The sequence below is a fragment of the Eublepharis macularius genome, chromosome 4 (genome assembly GCF_028583425.1).
Source record: "Eublepharis macularius isolate TG4126 chromosome 4, MPM_Emac_v1.0, whole genome shotgun sequence".
NCBI lineage: Eukaryota > Metazoa > Chordata > Lepidosauria > Squamata > Eublepharidae > Eublepharis > Eublepharis macularius.
This window is the reverse complement of record NC_072793.1, coordinates 57,725,832-57,745,768: the sequence shown is the minus strand read 5'-3', so window position 1 is coordinate 57,745,768 and position 19,937 is coordinate 57,725,832. Positions and strand designations below refer to the sequence as shown.

The 19,937-nt window shown below is 40.2% G+C and overlaps 1 protein-coding gene across 1 annotated transcript in view; it reads right to left on the bottom strand.

Annotated features, from left to right (window-relative positions):
- Positions 1–19,937, bottom strand: part of DOCK2 (dedicator of cytokinesis 2) — a 470,704-nt gene that overhangs the window by 50,675 nt on the left and 400,092 nt on the right. The window contains exons 39-42 of the mRNA XM_054976977.1: positions 17,682–17,771; positions 16,183–16,287; positions 12,862–13,003; positions 2,795–2,876 (exon numbers count right to left, since the gene is read on the bottom strand). Of these exons, the coding sequence (XP_054832952.1) occupies positions 2,795–2,876; positions 12,862–13,003; positions 16,183–16,287; positions 17,682–17,771 (419 nt within the window). The remainder of the gene's footprint in view (positions 1–2,794; positions 2,877–12,861; positions 13,004–16,182; positions 16,288–17,681; positions 17,772–19,937) is intronic.

The following is a 19,937-nucleotide window of genomic DNA, read 5'->3' as shown; positions in this document are numbered from 1 at the left end:
CATGAATTTAGCCCCTAACTAGTCCCTCCCTCTATCTACTGCAAGTGCGCCCATGATCTTCCCATGAACTGGGACTCTTTTATCACCCCCTATTAACTTTATCCCTATGAATTTGATTTTAACCTTATGAATTGCCTTTTTAACCTGACTCCCTCCGCCGAGGTAATTTTAGCCTATTTATCATCTTATGAATTTGGTTTTAACCGGGACCACTCCCGAACGGTCTCTTTTAAAGGGTATTTTATTCCTAATTTTAGACTCTATGAATTTGGTTTTAATCTGGCTGCATGAGTTAGCCTTTTAATTGCGAAGTTTATTTTTCTGTCCCCTATGAGCCCTTCCGCCGCTTACCCTCATGAATTGTTTCCTCGCACTTGCTTTTATCATTGCTGCTTTTATCTATGAGTTGGTTTTAACTTCCTGGTTTATTGCTTTTGGTCATATATATATATCTATGTATTTATGATTTTAACCATCTATGAATTGCTCTACCCTCCATGAATTGATCTATGCCTGACTTGCACTTTCTTATATGAATTATTCCCTCACCTATGAGCTTTGTTTTAACTTCCTATGAAGTAGCCTGCTTTTATTCTTACATTCATGAATTGTATCCATGAATTGCCCTTGCTTTTAATTCTATGCCTATGAATTAATCCATGTATATGAATTGCTCCTGGTTTTTAGTGTTTTAATCCACCATGAATTGCGAACGAGTTACCTCCAGTTATGAATTGATCTATGTACGCAAAATATGAATTGTTGCTGCTTATATACATGAATTACTCATTGCTATGAATTGCTCATTACTGCTTATGTAACTAAGAATTACTATTGCTTATGAATTATTGCTATTTATTCTGACGGTTGCACTTAGCACACCCCCTGGTGTGAACCCAGAGACCTGCAGCCCATTGGCTGATCCAAATTGCACTTATTCGGGTAGGTGGTTCTCCAAACTAAATTTTTGAGTGACGCCTCCCCCTCCTTCCCTTCCCACTCCTTCGCTTGAAGCTCGGCCACCGGACATTGCCGACCACCTCGCCTTTGAAGTCAAGTTCGGGGACCGCCGTGCCTGACGTCCCGGAGTCCCCGAGGGGGGGAATTGTTGCCAAGTAGGCCCCCTCCCCTGCTTTAAAGCCTGCCATGAACTGTGTCAAAGTTTCCTGCATTACTGCTTCACTGCTACACTAAGACTGCTTTGCACGTGTGTGTTAATACACGTGTCAGTTTCCTGCCTGCGTGTCAATTGCCTTGCTGCTGTTATAGACTGTGCAGTTTACTGACTCCATGTTTGGATAACTGCACAAAGGACTCTATTTCTGGGCAGCCCTGCCCTGACCTGTATCTGGACCTCCTAGTGTGCGTTTGGACTGTGTTACAAGTGTGCCCCATGCCTGTATAGCCATCTGCCACGGACCGTGCCTGTTCCCTGCTTTGGACTGTGTTTTACGTGCTGTTCCCCCTGCCTCCATGGAAGCCTGCCTCATATGGGCCCAAGCCGCTGCTAGCAGCCGGGCGCCTGCCGGGGAAACCTCCAGCGAGCCTGGCTAGGCGCTCCCTGGTCAGTTCCCGCCTGGAGCCTCCCGCGGGCCGGTCCCCGAGCTTGCCCTCGCTACCGGGCAACCTGCAAACCAGCCCCAGCTATGCCCAGCCGGCATCCATGTTCTCAGGCAGCCAGAAGACCCTGAGAGGAAGACTGCTTTGGGAAGCCATTTCGGCGAAGCGGGCACACCACGTCCGCAGCGAGAGTACCTCGCCCCGCTCTGCATATCTTAGGAGCCGCCCCGGAGAAGAACTAAGTGCTGACCATCCCAAGCACTTAGAGAATGCATCTCAAAGAAACCTCCGCATTCCAGAAGCTGATGACATCAGGACAAGCCCTGTCCGCTGGAACATCCTTTCAGCCCACTTGGATTTCCCCCTCCCTCTTTTGTCCCCTCTTCCTGAGGTGTCACTTATCACAATCTGATTACTAAAGTGGCCCATCTAAGCCATTCAGTAGCCCATTAGAACCTTTGTTTTAGACTGTGAGAACCACCAAGTACAGCACCAGCCCCAGGGTACGTTTTGGGGTATTTAAGCTGGTCTCCCAGACCACTCGGTGCTTAGGCCATTCCCATCCAGAACCCCTCGCTGTCTGTGGCTCAGGCCATTCCCTATCCAGACCTCCTTGCTGTCCGTCTGTGGTCCCAGTGCTGGCATTGGGCCACCCTCGCTGCTGTATCTCTGCTTCGCTCCAGGATAAGTGAGTATTCCCCCTATCCTCGTTGGGAACCAGCTAATGCGAACGTCTCTGTATTTCCTACTTAATATTTCTTAGATCTTGTATGTTCTCTTGTATGCTTGTGCAAGTTTAGGCTTACGCCACACTAAATACACGTGTTTGGAACTTATTTGTAGTCTGCCTCTTTGTCACTAGAGTGTCTGGGATCGGGACCTCCGTATACATAGGTTATGATCCGCGCTTAATTTTAAGTTACAGACTGCTATAGCTAATTCCCCATTATAATAAAGAGCAGTTCTGGTAACATGACCCCATAGGGATTTCAAGGCAAGAGATGAACAGAGGTGGTTTGCCATTGCCTGCCTCTGTGTAGTGACTCTGGAAATCCTTGGTGGTCTTCCATCCGAGTACTAATCAGGGGCAACCCTGTTTAGTTTCTGAGATATGATGAGATCAGTCTACTCTGGATCATTCACGTCAGGACAACATAGAATGAAAAGTTGCTGCCTGTTGCCCAGCACATCATACACTTACTTATATAAACAATAATGTGAGAGAAAAACTTACTTGATGATCTGATCAGGTACTGGCTTATTTTTGAATTGAGGATGTTCTTCCAAAACTGGCTGCACTGTGAAGCACTGTATGTCTAAAATTAGACATGTTAAGGTCTTAATGTTATAGCATATTTTGTTCCATGTAGTTACAGGAAATATTCTGTAGCCTGGAAAAAGGACCACCTCAAAATATGACTCAAAATTAAAAGCTGCGGAGCCAAGAATTGTATGAACATTGAGACCAGCTATCTAGATTTATACTGTAAGTTTTAAAAGTGAATATTTATGAATAAGCACTTTAATTTGTCTTTCAGATTAAAGTATCATAAATAACTCAAACAGATTTCACATTACCATTTAAACAATTTTGAGCTTCTTTCCTGCTGTTGGCATGCATTTAAATGTGCTTGTATTTAGTTTCAAATAAACTGGCAGGCATGCAGGAAGATAAATTTATAATAATATTTATTTAAATACTTCTTATTTATTTAAATGTTTTAATCCACTTGTACAGGGCTGAAGCTGACACCAGAACAGTATGCAGTCTGGGAAGACTTGTGTCCTCAGCCTCCCACACCACCAACAACACTGAAAGGATGACAGGAGCAAACCTTAGCTGGGCCGCACTTACTCACTGGAAGAAGATGACTTTCCGGGAGCCTTCAATGGCTACATTGGAGGCCAGGGTCTCAGGGAACAAGGGAGACACACAGATTGCCACAGCTGAACAGCAAGCGATGTTGTGGCAGAAGGGGTCATCATCAGCCAGCTCCCAGGGAAAGCAGGCGGCACCGGCTCCCAGGGGGCCTGCCTGCCCCTTGACAGCATGTGCTGTTTCACTGAAAGCCAAGCTACAAGTGACGCCTGACACAGGTTGGACACTTGTCAGCTTCCCTCAAGTTTTGATGGGAAATGTAGGCATCCTGGTTTTACAGCTTGGCTCTCCATTACAGCTGCAAGACCAGGATGCCTACATTTCCCATCAAAACTTGAGGGAAGCTGACAAGTGTCCAACCTGTGTCAGGCATCACTTGTAGCTTAGCTCTGACCTCACTAACCTCCTGGAGGTTAGTTTGGAGGAAACATAGGCAACATACAGGCCTGGATGCAGTGGATCAAATAACAACTCTAGGGCCCACTTCAAGTCAGATAAACGAAGGTTAAAAAACGAAACCTCCGTTCCTCTCTTCCATTTCCTGGCAGTGGTAAAAAGATAATTTCAGAAAATTAATCACAGATTTTACAGTTTTTCAATTAATTTGGCTCTAGTATAAGTATTCCATAACCTGATCCTACTTTCAGGGGTCAGATCAGCAACAAATCTGTTCAGTTCTGGATTTTATATCTTCTGGCTGCATTTGTGAGGTATGCTTTAAGAATCTGGAAGCACCTCTTTCTTTGTAGGGACAGCACAAATGTACACTGGCCAATTAATTTTGCGGCCTTGCTCCGTCAGATTTCACCAACTGGTTGATGTGTTTGTATACTGTGAGAGACCAGTGAGTACTTTCCAATAAGAGTTGAGGATGTTTTTATTAGTTATAGACTATTTGTATGATATTAATATTTTTATTATAGTTTATGGAAGTATGCCCGTTAGGAAGTCTAGTGTACGAAATGGGAATTGAGAATTAGCTGGCAAAAGACCCGTAGGCTGTTCTTGAAGAGTCTTTACAGCTCCATTTCCATCTGGAGGATGGTCTGCTCTATGCAACATGAAAATATGGAAATACGGACTGTGAATTTTTATTGCGCTTGTTCTTTCACCAGTTGGCATATGTATATTGTTATTTATCTCTGTGTATGAGCTGGTTCTTGATTGATGGTTGTTGTAACTGTATTGTATTACTTGGGTATTGAGAATTGCATGACTTATATTTTGCACTTTACACTTTAAAAAAATTGTTAAAGATTTTGGATATATACCTAAATTGTGTATAGATTTTTGGTTCTACATCCTTGATTTTGTAGTTGCCTTAGCTTGTTGTTTAAGGAGGTGCCCTGGTATATCAGGTCTTGCACCAGCCAGTAACTGCCCTCCCGGGGCCACTGCCTGGGAAATCTAGAAAATCAAAAAAAGAAAGAAAGAAAAGAAAAAGACAGCCCTAGTTATATTTCAGTTAATTTTTTGTTCAGGTATCAGTAGTGTAGATTGAAGACTACCCCTACAGAATCCTCTTTCCAGCTACTATCTCCCAGATCCATCTCCCAGAATCTAGTTTAGAGAAGATTGGCTCCCAGTGGATAATCATGAAGAAGTAGATGCTTTAGATCTGTTGAAGCTGAATAAATCTAATCAGTGTCTTAATGGGAGGCCACTGGAATGCCATGAAAGTTTTTCTGAGATTTTTAAAGCAAGAAGGAAGAGACAGAATATAATGAATAAATACATTTTTAAGGAAGCATTGGTGTCTTTAGTCTATATTGCATATAACATGTCATAGAAAAGGGCTATATGTTCCACACAGGACAAGTCACAATCATGCAATGCAATTTCTATGTGAGAAGTGACCTTTAGGGCCAAACTAGACATTATGGTATGCATGGTCTGTCTTGTGGATGTCGGCACAATTTTAGAGAAAAATTTGGACATTTAAAAATGTGCGGCATGGTAAGACCAGATGATTCCCCCCCCCCCCGGTGCCTTTTCAATTTGCCAAAACAGCTGAAGGCAGCTGGTTCAGCACTTGAAAAGAGACATGGGTGGCAGCAACAAGATTGCCTGGTCCCACCATGCCATGGACCCATTTAGGGTGGGATCCCCCACACACAGCATTTTAAATGGCCAAAAACTTCTCTAAAATGGCATTGGTGTTCAAAGGTCCAACCTATGGATGTTGTAACATCCAGTTTAGTCCTTAGTTAAACTGAAGAATAGCTTCATCTTTATAATGGGAGAAAATATTGCCTCTTCCTATACAAAACACAATAGGAAATGTATTTCCAAATTGCATCCTATAGGAAAGAACAGTCTGACTAGCTTTGAAAAAGCTATCATGTGTCTGTGCGGCAACTTTCTTTCCCAGAATAAGAAGCCAAGAAGACAGGGAAGGCGAAAGGTGAATTCAGAACAATATGAGCATGGTTCTTAAGTGCTTTTCGCTTGAGTGTTGGGGCCTGTGAAATGGAAGCAGAGATGATATTTTGACAAGCTGATATAAAACATTCTTATAAAGAAAAGCTTACCGTTTTCAAAGCATTCTATGCCCACCTTACAATGTGAGCTTGGCCTTTAACAATCATAGGTCCAAAAATACCATCCTATTGACTAAACAGCACAATGCTTAGAAAATTCAATCTGTTTCATGTTCTTTTCATTCAAAACTACGATAGAAAAAAATGGAAGAAAACAAGAACATAAAGTTGCTATAGGAATCTTACTAACTAGGGGGTACAGGAATCTGAAGCCACTGTAATGAGTATTAAGCAAGCCCTAAATAGTCTAGATTCTGTTTATTTCAAGGAAAGTTGTCCTCTCTATGTTCATCCACACTCCTTTTGATCAGAAACAGATGCTTTGCTCTATGTTCTTAATTTATGCAAGTAGGTCTAGAACGATTTTTTTCTGTAGCGGCTTCAAAACTCACTTCAAGGTAAGTTTTATATCAGCTTCACCACTTTTCTGATATTATTCTGTGATTAGGAGATGACTTTTTAAAAAACCTGTAAGGGTCTCTACTTGAACTGAGTTCAGCAATTATTACAATGGTGCTTTAACTTTTTGATGATGAGGAAGATATTGTCTACTGAATTATTGACTAGGCTTACTCTTTTTTGAATGTTTTACATGGCATTGTTGTTCTTATACAGAGCTCCCAAAAGTTTTAGGGCACTTTTGGAATTTCAGGAAAGGATCATGGGTACTATCACAGAATGGGTGCCATGGAGCTGGGACCGATCACAAAATTAAGATTTTGTCCAATTGTGTTGCTATTGAATGTGGACTCCAAGACGATATTTCCTAAACTCTTTTTTCCCCCCTCAGTATAAAGCTGATATGCTTTATTGTAATTTCAAATGCCTCTTACTCGTGCGCTTTAAGAAGCAAACAAACCACAAAATGGGCCACTCGGAAGTTATGTACAATGGAGCAGGACACCAAAATGTATGTTTCCTAAACTCTTCAAAAGCACTTCCTGTTTCAAGGAGATGGAGGAAATTGTCGAAGGCTTTCATGGCCGGAGAACGATGGTTGTTGTGGGTTTTCCGGGCTGTATTGGCATTGTAGTCTTGGCATTGTAGTTCCTGACGTTTCGCCAGCAGCTGTGGCTGGCATCTTCAGAGGTGTAGCACCAAAAGACAGAGATCTCTGTCTTTTGGTGCTACACCTCTGAAGATGCCAGCCACAGCTGCTGACGAAACGTCAGGAACTACAATGCCAAGACCACGGCAATACAGCCCGGAAAACCCACAACAACCACAGATGGAGGAAAGTTATGGAGTTCATTGCTGTGGAGAAGAGATGCAGTTTGGTTTCTGTTTCAAAATAAAGGGGGAAGGTTTGTTCTTTGTACAGCCATGGGCAGAGGCTGCCAACTCCAGAGACTCAAGAAAGCCTATGTAGATAGTAAGAATGAGAACACAGCTGTGATGCACGTGGCTGGAAAGAGTGCAGTGCTTTGCAAGTCAGTCAGCTGATGAAGAGTCACCCAAAGCTCCTTGGGGGTTTTCTGTTCCATTTAAGATTAAGACCCATCAAGTGAGTACCAGGAAATACACCAGTGGATGCCAAGATGGCCACATCACTTTGGGAGCCCCTGGTTTGAAGGATTTTATTGATATGATGGTGACTGCTGCTTCAAATGCATTTTGGCATCATGTTTTTAAAACAAAGACTGTAAGCAGCAAACACATGCATTTGACAATACATGTAATACATTTCGGCACAAATTCTTGCATATGAAGGAATGGGATCTCACAGTGAAACAGGCAGCTTTTTGACTTCATAAAGCAGCCCTAAGTGGTCTGTTGATTTAATAGATGGTGGTCAGGGGCTATGTTACTTCTGTGTGACATACTGTTGAATAACTCTGCACTCAGGAGTATCCACATATACCGGGGAAAACACATTCAACTCTTTTATTGATTCGTTCTGCAGCTGTCAACGTGATAATGAGATAGTGCACATAATTCTCTGTGCAAAGGCCTTCAGCACTAAGCATTACCACAATTTTTAACAGAGCTGTTCCATGTACATCTTTAAGCCATAACTATTTATCATTCTGTCAAAATCCCATCTCTCTTAAGCTGCACACAACAGATTCTTTACAGAATGTTAAAGGTTAAGTATGAGTATAATTGCCTGTGGCGTGAATGTCATCTCACTTTTCACCTCTGGTAAACAAGTTCTACAGGGTTTTTTTTAGTAGGACAAAAGAAACATTTATGGACACTGAGAGCAGCAGTGTTTGTATTATACTGTTTCCAATTCACATGATTATTGCCTGTCTCTAGCATTTCCACCAGAGCTATGGAATCAGACATAAATGGGACTGAAAAAGAAATGCACTCTGCATTGTACAGTAGGGACAAATGCTTCTTCTTGACTCTCACATCTGTATGATATAAAGGGAGTAACTTTCCCCTCCCTTCTGAGGTTTGGGATAATAATTTACCTTCTTGCTTATATACAGTTCAGTTTCAGATGGATAGCAATATTGGTCTGCAGTAGAAAAGCAAGATTCAAATCCAGTAGCACCAACAAGATTTCCAGGGTATAAGCTTTCAAGAGTCAAAACTCAATCAGACTCTCATCAGACTCCTGGAAACCTTGTTGGTCTTCCAGGCGCTACTGTATCAAATCTTGCCCTTCTATATACAATTCAAAAATCCAAGTCATGTTGAAGCTATGTTTTGTCAGCTAATGTCAAAAATGACTGATAATCTGAGATGTGAGTAGTCCAGGCTCTTCTAAAACCCAGAGAGATTACACTAGGAGCATACTAGGGGCCAACAAAATGGCCCTGGACAAGGGCCCTGCCCCACAGCCTCCCCAGTCCACACCCCCACAATGGAGGGAAGAAGAGAACCAGCCCCTCACAGGACCTGACCAGGCACCTCTTGCCCCACCGCTTGTGTGTGTGTGGGGGGGGGATAGCCATCTGCATGCTGGCTCTCCTGGGCCAGGAGCTGCCTTCCCAGGGCTGGACTGGCCCAAGTGGGGGAGGGCAGGCCATTGACCCATCAGAAAATTCCCTGGTGGCTATAACGGCCGGTCTACCCTGGGTCATACTATCACAGAGGGCTGTTCTGTGTCTCTAAATACAAGCATTGTAGCTTTTTTTTAAAAAAAAGCTTTTAGCAGTCTGTACAAATCGCCTAGCTTCTCTAGTCCAGTTGGCTTATGGCCTCGCAGAAGAAGAAACAGACAAATTAAACTCTGCACTATTTTCTTGTCTCTTCTTTGTGGTATATGGAATAAGTCATGGAAGGATTATTATGATTTTAAGAATTGACTTTTTGGTTGTTCCAGTAGATCTAATGTTATCTTTCAACTTAAAAGGGAATGACCTAAGGCCTGCAGGCCTGCTATACTGTGCTTATATGTCTGGGTTTCCCCGTTCTTTTCTTGTTTTTTTTAATATCCCCCAGCAGGGGTCAGCATAAGTCAGCTATGACTGGATGGCACTTTCACCCACCACGAGCCCCTCAGATAAAATTATGTTGGAGTTCATATTGCCTTTGAAGCTTTAATATAATACTCTTCTGCATTAATGCTGTCAAATTCCCAGTTCCCCATTTATAGCTCCAAATTTTCCTTTAAGAAAGCTCTACTTCCTGTACAAGCTTCAGAGACTGGGCTTAAGCCACAATGCTGAACAAAAATGGAGCACTACATGCAACTTTCTCAAGATGTAATTTGAGAACAATGTACAAGACGTCTGGAGATGTAACATTATTTTCACTCAGAATAAGATAAAGCAAATGTTAATTACTTTAGCAGTTTTATTTTCATAACTTTCTTAAACATGAAAATGGTATCTGTTCCTCTTTCTTTTCTGTTATTAAGACTGAGTATTTGTGCTTTTTTCAGTATTTTTTCTGAAGTGGATATTCCTATGTATGTGTGTGTGTGATTATTACTGATATTTGGAATACAAGTTTATTGTGTGTGTTTCCATAGACAGTATGTCATAAATTACAATGTAATCCTATATAAATTAAGCCAATTGATCTCAACAGACTTAGACTGGAATAACTCAGGACTGGATTACACCATAAATATCTTTAGCATGTCAAAAACATGAGGATAACATGATTTTATTTTTAACAATTTTTTAAAGTGTAAAATATAAGTTAATGAGATAATTGACCCTGTCAGGAGGCAAAAGAAATATTCCAGGATGTTCTCGACCTGCAAGACACCCAATGTAGTGTATGTAATTCAGTGTAGGTGTCCTCTGATTTACATAGGTAGTAACTTCGGATACAAGAGCATATCTCGCGTATTAAAAATGGAGTAGTAGAGACACCGCTGGTGGCTCATTTTTTACAACACTGCCATAAGGCTAGGGAATTGAGAGTATCGGTCCTATATGTATTGGAAACAAGTTCCCTGTTGGATACTTCTCGTAAATTACTTCAACTGGAGACAAAGTGTATTCATGAGTTTAACAGCTTAGTACCCTGAGGGTTAAACAATGAAATGGTTTTTTTCCTGCTTTTTGTAATGTGTGTATATTTTGTGAATAACTGTTGTTGCATCATGGTACCTTTCCCCCTCTTTGTATCGGTTAAGAGCTGCTTTTGTATAATTGGTCACTGTACCTTTAAATAACTGTCTATATACTGTTACATTGTTAGGGAGCCTTATGGCTTCGTTCCTCTTTTTGTAAACTGTGTATATTTTGTTAACAGCTGTTGTAGTATTAGGATCATTTTACCTGGTTTGTATCAGTTTAAGAGTTGCTATTATGTAATTGATTACTGTACCTTTAAACGGCTGTGTATATAGTGCTGCACTGATTGGGGCGTCTTACGGCCTTGTTCCGTCAGATTTCACCAACTGGTTGATGTGTTTGTATACTGTGAGAGACCAGTGAGTACTTTCCAATAAGAGTTGAGGATGTTTTTATTACTTATAGACTATTTGTATGATATTAATATTTTTATTATAGTTTATGGAAGTATGCCCGTTAGGAAGTCTTGTGTACGAAATGGGAATTGAGAATTAGCTGGCAAAAGACCCGTAGGCTGTTCTTGAAGAGTCTTTACAGCTCCATTTCCATCTGGAGGATGGTCTGCTCTATGCAACATGAAAATATGGAAATACGGACTGTGAATTTTTATTGCGCTTGTTCTTTCACCAGTTGGCATATGTATATTGTTATTTATCTCTGTGTATGAGCTGGTTCTTGATTGATGGTTGTTGTAACTGTATTGTATTACTTGGGTATTGAGAATTGCATGACTTATATTTTGCACTTTACACTTTAAAAAAATTGTTAAAGATTTTGGATATATACCTAAATTGTGTATAGATTTTTGGTTCTACATCCTTGATTTTGTAGTTGCCTTAGTTTGTTGTTTAAGGAGGTGCCCTGGTATATCAGGTCTTGCACCAGCCAGTAACTGCCCTCCCGGGGCCACTGCCTGGGAAATCTAGAAAATCAAAAAAAGAAAGAAAGAAAAGAAAAAGACAGCCCTAGTTATATTTCAGTTAATTTTTTGTTCAGGTATCAGTAGTGTAGATTGAAGACTACCATTAAATTCATGAAGATTAGAAAAATGAATGTTCAGCTACGATTTAACCTGCTCATTTTTAAAAATCATTCTTGATATGCCAAATGTGGGCTTCTAAGCCTCTTCCACAAACACCCCTGTCATAGTGACAGTAGGATTTTTTAGATGTTACACTTGAGTAGGATCCAACCAGCTTTTTCTGTTGATGACAAAGGGGAGAGGGAATAAAAATACTGTTCTGAGGATCATAAGATCTGCATGGAAAAGTCATGAAGGATGGGGCTGTAATAAGGAGAGATTATTTGAGATTTAGTAAAATGTTGCTGGTTTCAACACATCACACTTACCAAGACCCGACCAATGTGTGTAATAGGAGCACACATTACCTGTGATCTTCTCAGTATGAGTTGTTTGTTATATTATGAGAATACACAAGGATAACACACATATTTACTGTGAATTTACAGCCTTGAAACATCCAAGACACTGTATGTGAATTTGTTATGCCCAAGTATGTCATTTGCCTGCTTTGGGCAGGTGATCTGCTGGTGGTAAGACCCTCCCACACACTCTTGAGTGTGGGCTAGTGCAAGAAACAGTGGGGGTGTAAATGATGTTGCACAATGTGTGGACATATATCCAGGTTAAAAAAACAGACATGATGTCAGCATGTCAACCAATGCTCTGAAAACTCTAGAGTTGAGCAATGTCATGCCCTCTCCTTGCTCTGCCTTGAAAGTTCCAAGGGGGTCTAGGTGACTGCCTGGTATGCCCACTCCTCAGACTGCCTGTGGTGCCCCTTTAGAGTAGTAAAAGGAATATTACCTATGGAGTGGGAATGTTTTCAAATGTTTATCAAATAAAGCATAAAACATTGTTGGCTAATTAAAACACGTATCTGAAAAGAATGGTAGGAAACCGTGGATTACTGTGACAGGAACACAGTCAACTGAAGAGGAGCAGCAGAAAACAATAGAGGTATGTAATAGAAGGGACAAATGCAGCTTTTTCTCCTAGTAGGTTTCACACTGGAAGGGAGTCTTGGCCCTCAGAATGGAAAGATAATAAATTTTGGAAAGTCCAACACTTTCATACCTTACATGGTAGTAAACCATATTTTAACACTAAGTGCACCTTCAAGGAGCCATAGCCAAGCATATCTTCTTACCAATAATCCCTTGATGACACACATATTTGCAAACCTATAGGTGTGTGTTCTGTGCATTTTGATCTTACACATATATGAAAAAAAACATTTTACGACCTTACCGTAAAGGTGTAGCATATAAAGTGTCTCAGTTTGCAGGGAAGTACAGTACTGTATTGTGTAAACAAGGCAGGGATATCCCCCCCCCCACCACCATATTTTATAGCCACCTCATATTCTAAGGATACATTGGCCAGGAGAGTTTTTGAGGTCTTCTCCGGGAGGTGCAGTAGTATTCATCTTTTCAGCATTTGGAAAATGGCTTATCAATTGTGCTTGAAAATCTTCTCTCCGCTCATATTCCTTACCACGATATATGAATACTTTGTTCTGTAATAAAAGTGGAAGATTTCTAAGACTGAAAACAGGCATACGGTTTGAAAGAATGTATGCTACACATTACCGCATTATTTATAGTTTTCCTCTTTGTTAGCAGTGATATACCTTCAGTATATCAGTAATGGTTTAAGGCCCTGGTCAGCAATCAGCAATTAGTTTTATGGAAGGATACCAAGTGCCCCACAGCATTGTTCTGTGTGCTCTCTATTGCTTGTAGTCAGATAAAGTTGTTGACCCAATATCCTCTGCACCACATCACCCCCCTCAAGGTGGTATGCAGAGGAAGTACACCCTGTAGAGAGGAACGAGAGCCTCAGGTAAAAACTGACTGAATGGTCCATTAAGATCCAGTATGGAGGTATAAAGCTGGACCCCTCCCATTTGAATAACTGTAGTGTTAAGACTACACTAACTCTGTCAGTTCTGCTTGTTGACTCTTTTCACCATAATGCCTTACATCTGTTGTGTATTCTGATCTCATGCCTGACAACAGCCCCATGGTAGCAGACTTTCATTTCCCCTTTGACCTGACTTTGATGTTGTTTATGCTGCACCCTAGACATTCAAAAAGATGCCAAAGTCCTTCACAAACAGCCAGTCTGAGGATGGGGGACAGTGGATGGGGTGAAAGAAACCTTCATCCTCTAAACTAGAAACAGGACTAGCCAGTCCACTTATCACAGCCACCATTTTGTCTGCTCAGCACTCTGGGTTAACAGCTGTCAGTCACTAACAGCAAACAGAATGATGCAATCATTCTATTTGCTGTTAGTGGCTTCCGCCTCCAAGTTCCACAGATGGAACCACTTCCTCTCCTTTAGCCACTGAAAAGCCAAGGGTCAAATCCAGTCCCTGATGTGAACTTCTATACAATATGATGTGAGCTTCTATACAATCTTTCAAAACAAATATGAAAGCATTTGTAAATATGAAACTATACTAGATTTGATATTCATTATATTTCTAGTTTTAATCTATTGATTATTTCATTATTATTTCATTATTTATTTCAGCAATAAACATTCTCTTAATTATGACTATTATGACTATCTGCAGCCTTTGATACTGTAGACCATGCCATATGCTTTGAACTGATTTACATCATTTCTCATGGAACAGATTCAACGGGAATTATCTTGCGGGGTTCTATAGGGTGCAATCTTATCCCCCATGTTATTCAATTGCTACATAAAGCCTTTAGTAGAACTTATTCGTAGCTATGGAATGGATGCCATCAATATGCAGATGTCACCCTGCTTTGTATCTCACTATCCAAATCACTGCAGGATATAGTAGAGATATTAGGTTACTGTCTAATGGCTATGGTCAAATGGCTGAAAGCAAACAAATTGAAACTAAATCCAGACAAGACAGCAGTGATGCTGGTTGGGAAGGCAGAGATCTTGAAGGACATTGTACTCCCCACTTTCAATAGTTCATATGACCCTTGCAGATTCAATTATAATGGGTCAGTGCTACTACTAGAAACGCAAATTAAAGCAGCTGCAAAAACTGCTTACCACAAATTCAGTCTAGCCCGGACCCAGCCAATCTGGCCACCTGGATCCATGCAATGGTAGCATTAAGACCTGACTACTTTAATGCATTTTACATAGGTCTCCCCTCTAAGTTAACTCAGAGACTCAATTGGTGCAGATTGCTTCAGCTCAGCTATTATAGGGAGCTAGGAGGACAATGAATATTACTCCTATTTTGCAGTCACTCCATTGGCCACCTATCAGTTGCCAAGATCAATTCAAGTTATTGGCTATCACCTACAAAGCTCTTCATGGCCTTGGTCCATCATATCTATGGAACTGCGACTCTCCCTATACTCCATCACAGCACCTTCTGAACAAGGCCTTCTGCAAGTGCCACTCTGCACATGAGCAAAATCAACAGCTGCCCTACATGTGCATTCACTGTGGTGGCTCCCACTTTATGGAATGGTTTAGTAGAGGAGGTTAGGAAAGCTCCCACTCTCCTGGCCTTCCACAAATGATGCAAAACTGAATTATTCAAGAAGCTTTTTACTCAGATAGGAGGGCTGTTCTGTAAGGAAGTGGTCTGAAAAGACCCATCAGTAAAGGAATAAGGAGGGACCACAGACTTTACTATTGCTGTAAATCCTGAGAGATCATAGACTTCGCTACTATTGCTATAAGCAGGGCTCATTTTGAGGGGGAACGCGCCGGATCACAGTTCTAGCAGTTCCCCAAAGAGGTCACATGACAGGTGGCCCCGCCCACCTAACTCTCAGCCATTTTGGGCCCATTTCTGCCTGGAGTGGGGCCGAAACGGCCTGGATCAGGCCTCTGACAGGTGGTAGATCACTCTTCCGCTCAGCAGTGGCCTGATCCTGACCATTTTGGGCCCCCTTTCAGCCATTTTCAGCCCCTTTTTGCCATTTTGGGCCCAATTTCGGCCCTGAATGGCCAGGATTGGGTCCAAAACAGCCAGGATTGGTGATGTCAGGGGGCGTGACATATGCAAATCAGCTATGCTAATGACACACTTCCAGTGATGTCAAGGGGTGTGGCATATGCTAAAGAGTTATGCTAATAGGTTATGCTAATGAGTTCCTCCAGCTCTTTTTCTACAGAATGACCCCTGGCTATAAGTATGATCCTAATGGGTAGTTCCTATGTTGTTTAATATGTCAGTCATAGAATTGCTTATGCTCTGTTTCAACATTTCCTCAGCTCTGTATTAGAGTTCTGCTGGTATTTAAATTTTTACAAATTTGCATCTATATACTCATTACTTGTTTATTGAAATGTCTTTGATCATCACTGTACTGACTCACACTGCATAATCCGCCTTGAGTCTCAGTGAGAAGGGCAGACATAAATAACTTAAGTAAGTAAGTAAGTAAGTAAATAGGACCCTGTTTGCTCTGTTGTCAATCTACTGATATAAATTCCTCTAACCTTGAAAGCAGCAAGTAAAAGCATACACTATATCATACTTCTTTCTGAAACTGTGACATTTACTATTGTTACAAATGACACTGCAGACAACTGCAACAAGAAATTCTGGGTATTGTGGAATAAAAATGAAGATAAATCTCTCCTTTAGAAGACAGCTTTATTTTATTTGGCAGAGTGCTGTTTTTTTAGAGCTAGGTACAAATAGTTATTAAAGATAAAGTACAAAGTAGACTCATTTACCCTTAAAAATGTTGGGAACCCTTGGCCATAATACCCAACAGCAAAGTAGTCTGGTTTAGGCCTCAGAATTTTCATTATATTTTCATAGAATTTGGCCTGCTGTATCTGAAAGCAAAATCACACAAAGATCACACTAGCATTACATAACTGATTATTTCATAAAGTAAGTAGGGAGAGTTCCCAAAACTTTTGATATATATACTTATTACACCTTGCATAGTTTTCTTTAGCATTTGTATAATTTACAAGCTGAAATAAAAATGGATACAACAGTAACCACCATAAAAACAATAAATGAGCTAACCATTGCATTTGAAAGAAAAACTGTAAGGAAAAGAACAGTTGCTGCAAGCGCTAAAATCTAAAGCAAACAGTTCTAGAGGACTGGAATGGATTGTTTCCTTTTCACAGTTTGATAAAGATTTGGCCCAGTTTGAGAAGCAGTGGCAAAGCATAAAGTTGGGTAAACAGCTCAGTATGGCAAGACTCAATCCAATACTGGTCATAAATGGCATGGAAGAAAATCAGTAAGATTCCAAATATCTGGGTTTTAAAAAATGCTGAAGTGTATATTAAAAGGCTCTAGAATGTTTAGTATAAAATAGTACTTGTCCAAGATGAATGGAAATGGATTTTAATTTAAAATGATATACACTTTTTTTCTGAAATGAAAATCATTTTTCCTCTTTTCTGTGATTTATATAAGAGATGCCTATACTGATAATCTCCAAATGGAAAAAGATGTATATAACTACATCATCATTTAATTTTGCTTACGTTTATCATTAAAGTCAATTAATTTGAGGAATTTAATTGGAAACCTTTCTTTTCAGCCTGATAATCTTAATTGGGCACATTTTAAGGGCTTCTTTTGTTTGCTTATTAGGGAAAAACTGTAACTCTTCCACAACTGTATTAATTTTCTGACTACATCATAATAACAATTTCACATTCACAAAACATTTTAACTGATCAGACATATGTCTATAAGAAAATAAATTTAAAGCCTATTTCTCTCCTTTCTGCAATGCTTTATTAAATATTTACAAAACCTTAACTAAAACTATTCATGGTTGTAAACAGTTTTAATCTACACATGCATGTTCATCATTCAGCAACTCTAACACCAATTCTTAATTTGCATGGGTGAAACAGGCATTATAAATCAAATATGACAGGCCTAACTTTCATGTCACCTGGCTACACATATTCAGTTAATGGTAAACAAGCACAGACTAAGCTATGTGAACATGTTAATCAGACTAATGCTAATAAAATGTCATTGAATTGAAATCATGGGCTCTCTTCATGCTGCTATTTTTATATTTTTGTATGATGCTTTTAAATGTTTTATATGGAACGTTTTAAATGTTCTTAATGAGCCTGCTCGAGGGGAGGGTGGAATACAAATATGATAAAATAAATTTTTTTACAAAATATTTCCAAACTCTGGAATGACAATGGAAAAGTTTGCCTGGTTTACAGAGTCATACCCTTACCAGATTCTGGCTTAGAAGCTCATAATCAAAAACTTCCATTTCATATTGCTCTGCCAGTTCTTTGCACAAGGATAATGCTTCTTCCCACATCTACAATACAAGATATTCATGAGTATAAACAGGATGGAAGTACCAATTCCATCTCATCATACAACGTTATAACAATTCTACTGTATGTTATAAAAATTCCATATTATGATAATAACATTTCAATTTGAGACAACTCCTCATGGACACCTAGATTTGATAAAGCATACCCATTCTCCCCACACATATATAGACACCATGCTTGGGATCTGGTTATAAACAACATCACCTTTATTTAAGAATGAAGATTTTTACTGGTTATGCAATATCCAGAAAGATTAGAAGCAAATGATGTGTGTGTGTTTGTATATATGTATATATATACATATATTTAAAAAATTAATTTAATTTGGATTTAATTTCTGCTTGTGGAAATAGACTCACATGTTACCCTTAATCATTTACTGTGAGTTTGAATGCAGACTTCTGAGGAAAGAAGGGGGGGGCTGAATTGATGAATGGAGAGTGACCTGATTGGATGGTAGCTGTACCCTAGGGGGCAGAGCAAACTGTAGTTTTTAGTTCTGGGAGAAAGTGTTCATTCTGGTCAAAACAGGCAAACTGTGTGAAGCCTGAGAGAGTCTGTGTCTGTGTGTTTCTGAGAGAAAATATTTATTCTAGTTGAGTCAGGCAAACTGTGTGGAAGCCTGAAAGGGTTTTTATGCTGGCAAAATCAGGCAAACTGTGTATGCACTTGGGTTATATTAATATCTCTCTCTCAAACATACACCAACTATCTAGGACAGGAAAACTGTGTGGAAAGCCCTGAGTGAATCTATGTCTGTGTGGAAGAGAAAACAGTTCATTCTCTTAGTAAAGACCTGTATAGAAAATTACTCTGTGTGAGTGAATCTGTGAAAATACCATCACGCTTATATTCTTATAAATAAATTCTACTTTTGTTTAAGTAAGAAGGATATTTTTTCCTCTCACAACCACCCTCATGTGGTGACTGTTCTGTCAGACTACCCTCTATAACAAGCCTTCCAATATTACCAGTTAAACCAAGGCAGTCTAAGGTGAAAGCCTTTGGTGACAGTTAAAACCTTTTGAGGGAGTCAGGGAGGGAGCAATAAATTAGTCACACAAACACAAAAGGGAAGGTGTGCTTGAGGTAAAAGCTTGGATAAAGTAGAAAACTTCTGAAGCTCTGTGTGGAAATTTTAGGAATGTTGATTCTGACTGGGCCTTCCTAAGGTAAAAGTATAAGGTAATACAAGGAGAAGCTGAACTAAAGGACCAAAAGCAAAGGTTGTAAAAAAGGTTTTAAAAAATAAAAACAAGCACATCATTACAGTTTGCATACAAGTTTATAAATAAAACTCATACACAAAATATTATTTCACTGCTGTAAAGACTAAAAACAATACACTGCATGATAAAACACAAATCGTATGCCTTCTTTCCAAAGTGTCATCTATTCAAATAATCTGTTAGCCATCCTTAAAAAAAAATCTCAGGAGATTACATTACTCATTTACTTAATCATCAAGAACCGTAGAATGAACACGCTCAACCGAAATCAAGCTAGTCTATGTATATAAAGACAAGTGTCCAGACTGACTCATCAACACCCAGCCCAAATCCCTGGACCTAGAAACGTGAAATTTGGGCAGGACGTTCCTTTTGTGATGTAGGGACTCACTAAGAAGGGATTTTAAGAAATTTGCCCCCTAAGGGGATAAAAAGGGGTAAAATGTGTTTTCCTATGGGATACAGCTTCCCTGTGTGGCTGGCAGGGTGCTCCCCCCCACCAACTGCCAACTCAGCCTCCCTGAGGTCATTTGCATATGCAGCCTTGACTGGTCATCATCTCAATGTTCTAAACACTATGCAGGACACATGCAGTACTTCAGGACACATTCAATGACTGGCTTTCCTGTGTGGCTGATGGGTCAGCTGTGGAACTCTGTGTTCTGAGGTACAAATTAGGCAAAGGAAACTGCAGACAGTTGAAGAAAGACTGTACAAGACTCCTGAATAGGGATTTTATATAAAAGTCAGTATGGCAGCTGAGTTTTTAAATGTTTATGGGGAGATGGTACACAACCTTTCTAGGGGCTATTTCAATGCAAACCTCTCACATGAACCTGCCGAAGTGCCCACCACACCATCCCTCCCTCAATCCAACTCCACCTCAAACCTCTTACAGCCTTCACCTCTTACTGC